Raw genomic sequence first — 13,205 nt, forward strand, 5'->3', positions numbered from 1 at the left:
TCAAGTGCAAAAGCATTCCCTCAAAGCTCAAGGCTCTGAGCATCAATGATTAGAGAGTCAAGAAAAGAAATAAATGTGCTTAATGAAATCCTCTAATTAAATGCTTGTGGTGCTTATGTATCAAGTGGTAATACTTGAAAACAAAGCATTTAGAGTCGTAGTTTTGTAATCAACTCATGGGGCAAAGCACCCAAAAGGAGAAGCTAATAAGAAAATCAAAAGCTTGATTCAAGGAAGAAATATAAGAAAAAGATTTCATAAATTGAGCTAGATAGAAGCATCAATCATTTACATTTCTTTTGTGATTGTAGCATTCTTAGAAAAACTAGCTTACCATGAACATTGAGTTGTTATTCTTCTTACCTTGGATTGTCAATCTCTATTGCATGATTCTCTTTTTGCTTGAGGACAAGCAAGGTTTAAGTTTGGTGTTGTGATGCGTTTGCATATTTTCTATATTAGCTAGTTAGTTTAAGTAGTTTTAGCTTAATTTCATTCATTTTCTCTAATTAAACAAGTCCTTTTATGAGTTTTATCTTCATGCATGAAAACACCAAGGAACATGTTGATTCTAGCCAAATTCATACAAATGATTTAAAGAATACATATATGAATGAGTATGAATGAATCTCATGAAATTTATTGCATGAATTGGTAAAACTTTGAAGCCATTTCCTTTGTTGATGATAGGTGATGAAACAAGGAAGCATGGAGGCAAGAAGTTGGCGTTGTCAACTTGGGAAAAAGGGGCGTTTTTATGGACAACGCCAGGCAACCAAGAAGAAGAAGTTGGCGTTGCCAACTTGGGAATAGGGTGCGTTATTGAGGACAACGCCAGGCAGCCCTGGAGAAGCAAAGTTGGCGTTGCCAACTTGAGGAATAGGCTGCGTTGTTGAAGGCAACGCCAGGCAGCCTTGGAAGAGAAGTTGGCGTTGCCAACTTGGAGAAAGGAGTGAGTTTTTATGGGCAACGCCAAGCACAAGAATGAAGCCTTGAAGAGGAGCTCGAGGGCGTTGCCAACGCCAAGAACCATAGGCGTTATTCAAGGCAACGCCAAGCAACTTTGGCACCATAGGAAACAACCTCGAGCACGTTGCCAACGCCACTATCATTGGCGTTATCCTTGGCAACGCCAGAAATGGTTGCTTGGCTAGGCACTAACTCTTGGGTGCCAGCCAAGTTGCCAACGCCAGGGACATGCATCATTCACGTTGCCAACGCCAGGGACATGCACCATTCAAGTTGCCAACGCCAGGGACATGCATCATTCACGTTGCCAACGCCAAGACATGGCACCATCCAAGTTGCTAACGCCAGGGAGGAGTGCCAACCACGTTGCCAACGCCAGCCTCTATAGGCGTGTTCAAGGCCAACGTGGGAAGCAATATTTGGAGCTAGGAAAGAGCATCGAGCACGTTGCCAACGTGCTGAAGAGAAGGAGTGTTTGGTAACAACGCCAGGAAGCTTTGGATGGTGAAGAGCACGTTGCCAACTTGGAATATAGGGGCGTTATCCACAACAACTCCAACAAGACAGCCTGACCATGTCCCCTTCAATGGAAGATATCTTGAGCTACAGAGATCCAAATTGAGTGCTTCCAGTTGCGTTGGAAAGCTAACATTCAGAGCTTTCCAACCATATATAATAGTCTATGGTGGAGCACAAAATTGAAGCCAAACCAGAGTCATCTTTAGGCCCTGAAAACAAGAACATGAAGTTGAAATTCAAGAAGGCTAGAGATGAGCCTTGGAGTGGGGCACGAGCACGTTGCCAACGTGCTAGCAAGGGTGCGTTTTTGGCAACAACGCCAGCCTCATTTCCCTGCTTTGGGAGGCTCTAGGCACGGGCACGTTGCCAACTTGGCAAAATGGGTGCGTTTTTGGCAACAACTTGGCAGCTTGACCTTACCTTCTTTGAGGAACCATAACTTGAGCTAGGAAGGTCCAATTGAGGTGATTCCAGTGGCATTGGAAAATAGACATCAAGAGCTTTCCAATGATGTATAGTAGTCCATATTGAAGCAGAAGGTTGACACTCAAATTCTGGGCTACATTTAGCATGAAAGTAGAGCCAAGAAGAGGAGAAGCAAGTTGTTAGCAACAACTTGGGCTAGCAACGCCCAAGCCTCAAAGCTAACTCCCAGGAAATTGTGATGCACGTTGCCAACGTGCATTAAGGCCAGCGTTATTGACAAAAACGCCAAGCCAATGGGCCAGAAGCATGATGAATGAACTCTTCCTTTCCAAGTCTAGCAACACTTCTTCCAATTGAGCCAAGAATTCAACAAAGAGGAAGCCCATATTTCCAACCCAATTCAAGATTTTTGAAAGAGTTTGGAACTAGTATAAATAGAGATTGAGTTTGTACTTTTAAAAGACTTTTCAACACTTTTGGACACTTAGAATTTTAGACTCTTAGCACTTTATTTTAAGAACTCTTTGGTACTTCCGGGAGGAGACCCGGAGAGCTATTTTGGGGTTCTTCTTGGAACTTCTCTTCTTCATTTTCTTAAGCTTTAAGCATTTCCTTATTCTTCTTCATCTTTCTTTGCATTTAGTTTAATTTTGGTTTATGGCAATTGTTGTTGAAATTGGAGCAATGACTCACTAAACCCCACTTTCATTAGGGGGAAGAGCTCTGCTAGTTGAAATGTATTGGTGAACACATCTTCTCCTCCTCAATTCTAGTGGTTGGTCTAAAGAGGAAACTCTTGTTCTTCAAAGATTCAACCACCATCGAGAGAGGGGTTAATCTATATGAATTATGTGGTGAATTTGAGGAATGAGCCACATAATTCAGTTTAGAGTTCATCCTTTCATGATTTCTTTAATCAATACACCTTGGTTAGTATGTGAGATGTAACTCTCCTTGGTTGAGATTATAGAAATTGTGTGGCTGGATTAGATTTGAGCATCATCTCTTCTCATGAACAAATAGATCACGAGAGTGGCATTTGGTTATGTTGAGAGAAATTGAATCACCAAGAGATTGGGATTCAATTACCCACTTGCCATGGATCTATGCCCATGATTGAGAAGGATTTGACTAACATCAATTCATGAACACTAGCATCTCTGATCCCTAATGATCTTCTCTACCATCAATTCTTATTTCTATTGCCTCTAGTTGTTTAATTTCCCACAACCCAATTCCCTTTTACATTCGGTCACTTTATTCTTCTTGTCTTTTACATTTTGTTCCTTTAATTCTTGCTATTTACCCTTATGTTCTTTAAATTTCTGCAACCTTTAAATTCCTTGCCTTTTATTTTTGATGTCATTTAAGTTTCTTGCACTTTAAGTTTACTTTCATTTTATTTCTATATTCATGTCCTTAAATTCCTTGCAATTTAAATTCCTGCACTTATGTTCAAAAGTCATAATGCTCATAAAAATCAAAATCATATTTGCTTGACTAAATTTACCATTTAATTAAAGTTGCTTAATCTACCAATCCTCGTGGGATCGACCTCACTCTAAGTGAGTTTTACTACTTGATACGACCCGGTATACTTGCCGGTTGTACGTAAATCTAATTTTTACGTATCACCACTGTTACAACGAAAGTCTAAACCTCAGAGGCACAGGAGAAGAATTCCACACAATCGAACTCAGTGGAATTTAGAGGCGGGAAGAACTCTGCCCACAACCTGAAGGTGAAATAGAGAAAATCCAGATCGGGGATACCCCGGACCAAACGACCAATATCGGCACACTCCTAAAAAGAGACATAAAAGAATCACTCATACAGTTTCTACGAGATAACGTCGACCTCTTTGCATGGAAGGCCGCTGATGAGTCCGATTCACTACCCTTTTTTTAATTTAAAACTTAGTGAACGAGTTCTTTTGGCAAGCGCACCAAAAATTATCGCCAAGTAATAACCCACAGAGGAGTGGGCTCTGATGACGGGTCATCATATACCCATTTTTCAAGCTAATTTCACTTGTTTTATTAGCCTTTATGCACTTTCTTGTATTTTAAGTAGGCAAGTTGGAATGAAAATGCACAACTTCTTTAAATCAAGCAACCACCATTAAATTGATGCTAAATCATGAGGTTTAAGCAAGAATTAATTGATTTTTAATGAATTATAAACTTTATGAGTTTAGAGATACTTTGAGTGGTTGTTTTGGTTTCTTGTAGGTGAAGAAAAGAAGAAAAGAGGAAGCGTGGCTTAAAGAAAGCGTGGCCCAAGGGAAGAAGAAGTGTGGCACATGGAAGGGAGGAAGCAAACATTGCCCTCCACAAGGGCACACTGCCCTCCAGGAGGGCAACATAATGAACCAAGCTTTGAGAGGCAACACTGCCCTGCCCACAACAAGGGCGGAGCACAATTTGATGCTAAGGATCAAGGAGAACAAAAACTCTGCCCTGCCCTCCTCAAGAGCAATATCGGGCTCATCAAGGAAATAAATTCAAGGAAAAAGCCTACCAATGCTTGCCACAAGGTTCCAACTCATGAGCAAGGGGGAGTGGGAGAGCGCTACTCACAAGCTTGTTTTCAATCTCCCAGGATCGAACACGGCACCATGAGGAAGCAAGGAACTAAGCATGACTTTGGTGCCAAGAAAACCAAAGAAAAGAAGTAGCGTGTGCCTCCACCAAGTTTCGAACTTGGGACCTCATCTTTGGCACATTGCTCTGCCCTCCACAAGGGCAGGGCAGCATTTTTGTGATGCACGGCCAGCGCACCAACACGCACGCACCAAGGGAGCTTTGGCACAGCAAGCACGCACGGGCAGCAGAATCTGGCGCACCAAAAAACTCTGCCCTGCCCTCCACAAGGGCAGGGCAACATCCTGAAGCATCCTGCAGCACCAACACGCATGCACAAGGCCGCACGCACCAATCCCTGCCCTGCCCTCCACAAGGGCAGGGCAGCCTCCTGGGAGCTACTTCTTCATGGGCTAAAATTGGATTAAAAATCCAATTAAATTCATTTCTTCACCAAATCAAAAGCCCATCCAAATTCCAAAATCCAAGAATAGAAAGTGTATAAATAGGAGTTAGTTTGATGTAATTAGAATTTTTTACCTTTACTTTGACCTTTCTTTTCACTTTTGAATTGAGAGCTTCTTTTGATTTTGAATTTTGAGAGCTAGGAACTGAGATTTCAGGGAATTGGGGAGGAGAATTGATCTCTCTTCTTCCTCGTTCCTGCTTGAGCATTTTTACTTTTCTTGTTTGAGTCTTGGGTGTGAAGAATTGAGGAATTTCTGTCTCAATCTCCATTCAAGATCTCTTGAATTCCTTTTCTGCATAATTGAGTTCAATTACATTCCCTTTACTACTTCTTCTTTAATTTCTTGTTAATTGCTTTGAGAATTTGGATCTGGGAAGGCAATTGAGATCTAGACTTTGCTATCTAGTCTCTGGAGTCCTGAGATCACATTTTCCTTTTTGGTTCTTCTGTGAACCCCTGCTGCAATTCAATTCCATTTTCTGTTTGAATTCTAGTTACTTCTAATTCAACTTCTGCTTTATTAATTGTTGCAATTTAATTTCCCTTGCCTGAATTCTGAAATCCCAATCCTCAAATCCCTTTTCATTACTGCAATTTATATTTCTTGCACTTTAAGTTACTGCAATTTACATTTCTTGCACTTTAAGTTTCAGTCATTTAATTTCTTGCTCTTTAAGATTCAGCTCTTTTACTTTCAGTTTTCTTTAATTTCTGCAATTCTTCCCTTCCCCTTTACATTTTTTGTTATTTACTTACTGTTGGATACAAAATCACTCAACCAATACTTGATTCGCTTGACTAAATCAACCACTAAACTAAAATTGCTCAATCCTTCAATCCCTGTGGGATCGACCTCACTCATGTGAGTTATTATTACTTGATGCGACCCGGTACACTTGCCGGTGAGTTTTGTGTTGGATCGTTTTCCACACATCAGGTCCGTATCCACAGAGATTGGCAAACTCAAGTAGTTTTAATTGATTAGTGAATTAGTCAAGCAGATTAATGCTAGTGTGAAGTGCAGAATTGTAAATGGCATAAATGTATATGACTAGAATATAAAGAAAAGCATTAAAGTGCAGGAATGGAAATTGCAGAATGGAAATTGCAGAATCATAAATGACTTGAATGTAAATGGGAATGGGGATTGCTGAAAGTAAAATTGAGCTATAAAGAATTGGATAGATGAGAATGGGGAATTCATTGAGATTGGAAAATGTTGCCTCTTTGGATCAAATCTAGCTTAGATCTCCTTCAATCATGCAACTCACTAACCTCTTAGCAATCATGATTGATTGAGCCCCAATCCCTTGGTGACTCAATCTCTCAAATCTTGATCAATAGCCAATTCTTTGGTCTAATTGCTCATGAAGAGAGATATGCTTAGTCCCTAATTATACCACACACCCTTGTAGATTCAGGTAGAGGGGGGATTATATGTTATATATCCCATCACCAAAACCCATAATCTACTCAAATGTGAGAAGGGAATTCAAGCATGGTTTCATGTTTCCTTTCCCAAGGTTCCCATGAAACCCAATTGTATTCAATCTCTTTCCCAAGATGATTGAATACTAAGCATTAAGCACGAAATTCCTCTTAGCAAATCAAGAGAAGATGAAGGGAAGAAGAATTTCACTATTGTCAATCCATCAAGTACAACAGAGCTCCCTCTCTCAATGAGAGGGAAGTTAGCTACTCATAGCTTAGAAGGTACTCCAAAATGGAATGTAAAAGTGGATCTAGAACTAACAGCTTCACCCCTTCTTCAGTACTCTTTTGGGGTATATATGCTACTCCTAGTGAAAATAAAAGAATTACAAAAGTGAAAAAGGAAAATTACATTTTGGAGGGAAAGAAAGCACTTAATAAGCGTAACCCCTTAGTTAGCGTGTTGTTGGCGCTTCTCAGGCGTGTCACGTGCCTTGCAAAATGGCTTGGCGTGCAACGCTCAATCCTTCAAGTGGCACGCTCGTCCCTCTTTCAACCTTGGCGTGCCATGCCTTCGAGCTCAAGTGGCACGCCATAGTGACGTTCTTGTGTTGGCGTGCCACGCCTTCGAGCTCAAGTGGCACGCCCTTTTGATTCCTCCACTTTCCTTGCTTCTAGAAATTTGAACTGGCGTGCCACGCCTAAAAGCTGGCGTGCCACGCCCTTGTTGTGTGCTTGGTTGAGTTCTTTGCAAAGTTGCACTAGCGTGGCACGTCCAGGGCCTGGCGTGCCACGCCCTTGTTAGGTGAATGATCCTTCTGCTTGGCGTGCCACGCCACGAACTCAAGTGGCACGCCCCAATGCTTCTCTTGCCTCTGAATGGCATTGGCGTGCCACGCCTTGTTGCTCAAGTGGCATGCCTAAGTGAGAAATGCCTTCGACTTCAAGTGGCACGCCCCATGTAATTGGCCTCTTCTACCCTCTCTGGAAAGTTATACTAGTGTGCCATGCTTGCAGGTTGGCGTGCCACGCCCATGATCTTGTGTTGTTCCAATAAGTGGCGTGCCACGCCTTGACCTTCAAGTGGCATGCCAAAGTGAGTTTTTGGGACTGGCGTGCCACGCCTTTGACACTATGTGGCATGCCCAGATCTTGCTTGTGATGTCTGGCGTGCCATGCCTGGTTGCTCAAGTGGCACGCCCATATATTTGTTCATTCTTCAAGCTTGGCGTGCCACGCATGGATCTTCAAGTGGCACGCTAAAGTGACTCTCTAGCTCCTGGCATGCCACGCCTTCGACTTCAAGTGGCACGGCCATAGTGGTTGATGGATCTGGCGTGCCACGCCCAGCCTGGCGTGTCACGCCCATCTTGTGGTTCTCCTTTTTGCTCTCTGGAGTTTATTACGAACGTGCAACGCCCAGTCCTTGGCATGCCACGCCCACATGCATGCTTGATTCTCCCTTCTGGAATTTAGTACTGGCGTGCCACGCCAATACATTTTTGTGGCGTTTGCCCTCAAGTGACACGCGAGTTTCACACGCCCAGCTTCTTGCTTGTCTTCTTCCCATTTTTGATACCTTTTTTCACCTGCAATTCAGCACAACTCATCTTCAAAGTAGTGTACTATAATATTCATCAAATAATACATGAATTGTATTGATCAAATGAGGTTTGTGCTCTTTTATGGTCTTTTTATGCAAGAAAAAAAGGTAGATGATGTAAGTCATCACAACACCAAACTTAAGTTTTGCTTGTCCCAAGCAAATCAATGTGAGTAAACTTTTATATATGAAGGCCTTGGCTTCAAAAGATTTCAATATAACTAAGAGTGAAACTAAGTGTCTAACACATGTATGAATGTTTTGATTGCCATGGAAAGCGCTTGGATCCTTGAGGGCTCACTCAGGTATAGGCCTTAGGGGTCCTTTCTATTGATTGACACCTTGAAGTAGTAAATGCTGTTTTGCTTTCTTGACCACGACTCTAAGTGTTTTGTCTCAAGACAACCCTTTAATTATGCTTTCAATTAGCACTCACAAACCAGTTGGTTTTAGGGTACTAGGTGTTGAGACACCCCTAAGAATTTACTTGCCCAAGTCTCTTCTTGACACATCTTCACCATAAGCATCTACTAGGATTATTATTTCTTCTTGAGCCTTTCTTTTTCATGTTTTCTTTTTCTTTTCTATCCTAGTAGTTGATGCTCAGAGCTTTGGGTCTTTATTGCTTACTACCTCTTGGTTCTATAGATATTCAAGGAACACCCCTTAGCCTTCCCTTTGTTATACCTTCTAGGATTAGTTCCCTCCATGACTCATTTTCTTTCTGGTTCATCCAAGGTTTTACACTTAGCCTTTTGTTTCTTAGTTTGTTTTATGATCCCACTTGGCCTTGGTTTCTCTTATTGTTTTTGTACAACTCACAGTGACTCTCATAGAGACAAATTCTACTTTTATTTAATTGAAGTGAAGACTTGAAATATATTGCGTTTTCTTTCTTGAAAAAAACTCATAAAGACTTCAAATAGGAATTAAAAACTAAGCATGAAACATAAACTATTCTAGCATGATTATTCAATGAGTAAATAAACCAAAAGTTAAATAGAATGCAGAATTTGAAAAATGTCAACCATGGGACTCAACAACCTTGGGCAGCTTCATCTTCAGTTCATTGGCCCCTTTCCTTTGTCCTTCTTCTTAGGAGGGGATGAGCCACCTTCATCTGGCTTGGAGGAACCTTCTTGAGCCTTGGCATCTTTGGGTTTCCAAAATTCTAGCCTTCTCATGTAATTTCTATCATCTTCGTTATGTTTGGCTAAGATTTCCTCTTGTCTTGCACTTAGCTCTTCCATCCCTTGCATGAAAGTTGGATATCCTAGGTTCAGAGCGGCAACAGCATTACACAAGTGATTCAGCTTCGCTTGTGTGTTAATGTCATACTGCCTCCAGGACAATATCCTGGCATCATAGAGATGCCTGAATTCGGCCAGGTTCCTCTGCTGCCACTTGCCTTGCTCTCCTATTTTATCCAGTGCGCTTCGCACTTCTCCCCAATCAAATTGTTCTTACTGCTCCTTTCTCATATGCTCCCAACTCTATTGGAGTTGTTGAATATTTTGGTTGACTTGGCTCCATTGTTGTTGATGAGCCTCCTTGAATTGGTTGACATCCTCCCTCAAGTGGTGTATATCTCCCCTCATTTGCTGTACATTTCCTTGCAGTTGCTCCCAATTGAAACCTTATGGGAATTATTGATATTGGTAGTGTGGTGGTGGTTGAAGTGCTAGGACTTGAGGGTGCTCTTCAGCCTCTCCCTCTCCTTGTTGTTGTTGTTGTGGTACATGAGCATGGGCTCTTCTTTCTCTAGCCCTGTTGAGTGGGTGGACAGCCACCACTTTTGCCATCTTCTTGGCAGAGATAGACTTATCTTACTTCACAAGCACTTCATCAATAATCTTCTCAACCCCAGCCTCATCAGATAGCCTTTGTATGATGCTGGGAAATGCCAACCTTGTGTTGTCACTGGTGCTTTTCAGCACTTTGTTGATGTTGTTAGCAATCATCTCCCCCACATTGATGTTTTCTCCTTTTATGATGCTGTAGATGAGCACAGCTCTTTCTTTGGTCACCTTTGAAGTGTTGGATGTAGGGATTAGGGATCTCCTTACAAACTCTAGCCACCCTCTAGCTTGGGGGCTCAAATCTCTTCTCCTAAATTGGTTGGGGATCCCATCCTTGTCGTTGATCCATTGCACATTCATCACACATATTTCGCTCAAAATCTCCTCAAACCCAGGGTCTTGTTGCTTTATTCTCTCTTCATATCTCCGATTGGAGCTTGTCCTCTTCACCATTAGCATTCTCTCAATGCTAGAAGGGCTGTAATCAATGGATTTCCCCCTCATATAGCTAATGTAGCCATATTGTTGCCCTGGTTGAGGTATCGCATTAGCATAGAATTCCCTCACCAAGCTTTCAACTACCTTCCTTGGTGGGTTGCATAGAAGTGACTAACCCCTCTGCTCAATCTCAATGTTGATCTCTATGTGTTCATTCCTCCCTAGTTGAAATCCAACTTCTGGGATGATTTCCCTCTCACTCACCCAACCATAAAACTGATTTTAGTTGAATGCGGAGAGAAACTTGTAGGTGTTGAAAGAGCTTGAGGATCCAGAGGGTGGTTCCCTGGTTCTTCTTTTCTTTGAGGCTGAGCTTTTTGGTGGTGCCATTGGGTTGGGAGAGTTGTGAAAAGAAATAGAGAGTAGGGGTTCGAAAGAAAGAAAAAGCAAAGTAAGGTTTTGCTCCAACACCAAACTTAGGACTTGATTGTCCCAATCAAGAAAAGAAGGAAGAAAGAGGAAGATAGTAGAAGATGAGGGGATATGCGAAGGTCAATGTTGTAGGGGTTGTTGAAGTGGGGAGGGAAGGTGAGGGAGTGGATCTTTTATAGTGGGTGAATGGTTGTGGTTCGGAGGTGGGAATTAAAAGGAATTGAATGTTTTCCCACTTTGGGAAGTGGCGCCTAGCGTGGGGAGAGGCGCCAACTTCTCACTCACTGTGTCCTCTGTGTGTGTTGAGTTCCAAAGTGCAAGTACACTTTGACTTCCTTATTTTTGTGAGTAGTCTTCCATGAGGGTTCCATCTTCTCTCCTGAAATAGAAACTGACCCTATTAGTAATGACAAAATACCCTTTCACATTTCTTCTCATTAAGAGAGAATTAGGTTGCAACTGATGGGCGTCCCTAGGGACACCAAACTTAATTCCTTGGCATCTTAATAAATTGCTTTCATCATTGTGTATTTAATGTGTTCATAAGAGTGGAATAATATAAAACCTTTCATTTTCTTTTGATCCCAACCCCTCTGAATCCATTAATTTACGTTCATTCTTGTTCAAGGTATTAAGTGCTCTCAACTTGGGTGAATTGGGTACTATGTGATCATTGGTGGTGGCCACGCCAAACTTAATCTATGGGCTTACTCTTTAGAATCAATTTATTAGTTTTTGTAAGCCTAGATTAAGTGGGTGAGAGGCCACACCAAACGTAGCATTTCGGCCCATTCACTCATCATTAGTCATGCATTCATCAAGTTGCAAATCCCAAATAAAAGAGTGTAAAAAAATGATCTACTATCAAAGCGAATATCAAACAACTAGTCCTAAAAATTGAAGCTATCACAGAATTTAAACTACTTCTAGGAAAGCAATTAAATCAAAAGGATAAAATGTTGGGGTGCCTCCCAACTAGCGCTTCTTTATTGTCATTAGCTTGACATTCCTCCATCTTTAGCTGAGCTTGTAGCTCACTTTCTGCTCCTCCAATGAGCTTCCCAAGTAATGTTTGAGTCTATGGCCATTGACAGAGAAAGTTCTCTGAGTCTTGTCTTCCATGAGCTCCACATGACCGTAGAGAAACACCTTGAGTATGGTGAAAGGTCCTGACCATCGAGACTTATGTTTTCCAGGGAAGAACTTGAGTCTAGAGTTGTAGAGTAACATCTTTTGTCCTTCAATGAACTCTCTTCTTGCTATCCTTTGGTCATGCCACCTTTTTGTGTTTTCTTTGTAGATTTTTGCATTCTCATATGCTTGATTTCTAAACTTTTCCAGCTCATTGAGTTGCATTAATCTCTTTTCTCCAGCAGCCTTTTCATCAAAATTGAGTAGTTTTAGTGCCCAAAAAGCTCTGTGCTCTAATTCAACTGGTAAGTGGCAAGCCTTGCCGAATACTAGTTGGTATGGTGACATCCCAATGAGGGTCTTGAATGCTATCCTGTAGGCCCATAGAGCATCATCTAGCTTCCTAGACCAGTCTTTTGTGAACTTCCAACAGTTTTTTCTAGTATTCGTTTCAGCTCTCTGTTGGAGATCTCAGCTTGCCCATTGGTCTGTGGGTGGTATGGAGTTGCCACTTTGTGTTTTACTCCATATATGAGAAGGAGTGCTTCTAATTGTTTGTTGTAGAAGTGTGACCCCCCATCACTAATAAGAGCTCTGGGAACTCCAAATCTGCTGAAGATGTTCCTTCTCAAGAAGCTTATCACAACCTTGTTGTCATTTGTTGCAGTAGCTATGGCCTCTACCCATCTTGAAACATAATCAATGGCCACTAATATGTAGCTATTTGAGTAGGAGGTTGGGAAGGGTCCCATGAAATCTATTCACCATACATCAAATAGTTCTAGCTCTAATATGTATTGCTGTGGCATCTCATTTCTCTTGGTCAAATTGTCGGCCCTTTGACATTCATCACATCTTGACACCCTTTCTTTGGCATCCTTAAATACTGTTGGCCCGTAAAATCTAGATTGAAGCACCTTTGTTGCTGTCCATTCTCCACTAAAGTGACCTCCATATGATGATCCATGGCATTGCCATAGCACCTATTGGCCTTCTTCATGGGATATACACCTTCTTAGGACACCATCAGTACACTTTTTGAACAAGTAGGGGTCATCCCAGATGTAGTGTTTGGCATCCTTGACTAGCTTTCTCCTCATGTGCTTGTTGATGTTTGTTGGCAACTCCCCTATAGCCTTGAAGTTAGCTATGTCTGCAAACCAAGGGGCTTCTTGAATCATCATCAATTGTTCATCAGGGAAGCTTTCATTTACTGCAACTTGCTGCATTTCTTCTTCTTGTGGGATCCTTGAGAGGTGGTCAGCTACCTTGTTTTCTACTCCGCTCTTATCTTTAATCTCAATATCAAATTCTTGGAGCAGCAGGATCCACCTTATAAATCTGGGCTTAGATTCTTGTTTGGTAAACAAGTACTTGAGTGCTGCATGATCAGTGAACATAATTAC

At 41.7% G+C, this 13,205-nt stretch overlaps 1 protein-coding gene across 1 annotated transcript; it reads right to left on the reverse strand.

Annotated features, from left to right (window-relative positions):
* Positions 1 to 11,685: 11,685 nt before the first annotated feature.
* On the reverse strand, positions 11,686 to 12,551 carry LOC130949653 (uncharacterized). The gene is made up of 2 exons (XM_057878313.1): positions 12,324 to 12,551; positions 11,686 to 12,222 (listed from the first exon to the last, which is right to left on the reverse strand). The coding sequence occupies exons 1-2, from the start codon at positions 12,549 to 12,551 to the stop codon at positions 11,686 to 11,688; spliced, it is 765 nt and encodes a 254-aa protein (XP_057734296.1).
* Between the last annotated feature and the right edge of the window lie 654 nt (positions 12,552 to 13,205).

Source organism: Arachis stenosperma, chromosome 9 (genome assembly GCF_014773155.1).
Source record: "Arachis stenosperma cultivar V10309 chromosome 9, arast.V10309.gnm1.PFL2, whole genome shotgun sequence".
Taxonomy (NCBI): Eukaryota; Viridiplantae; Streptophyta; class Magnoliopsida; order Fabales; family Fabaceae; genus Arachis; species Arachis stenosperma.

Coding starts and splice junctions, on each gene's coding strand:
- LOC130949653 (XM_057878313.1), bottom strand. CDS start 12,551: ATGGGACCCTTCCCAACCTCCTACTCAAATAGCTACATATTAGTGGCC. Junction 12,223..12,323: donor CACTCCTTCTCATATATGGA/GTAAAACACAAA, acceptor AACTGTTGGAAG/TTCACAAAAGACTGGTCTAG.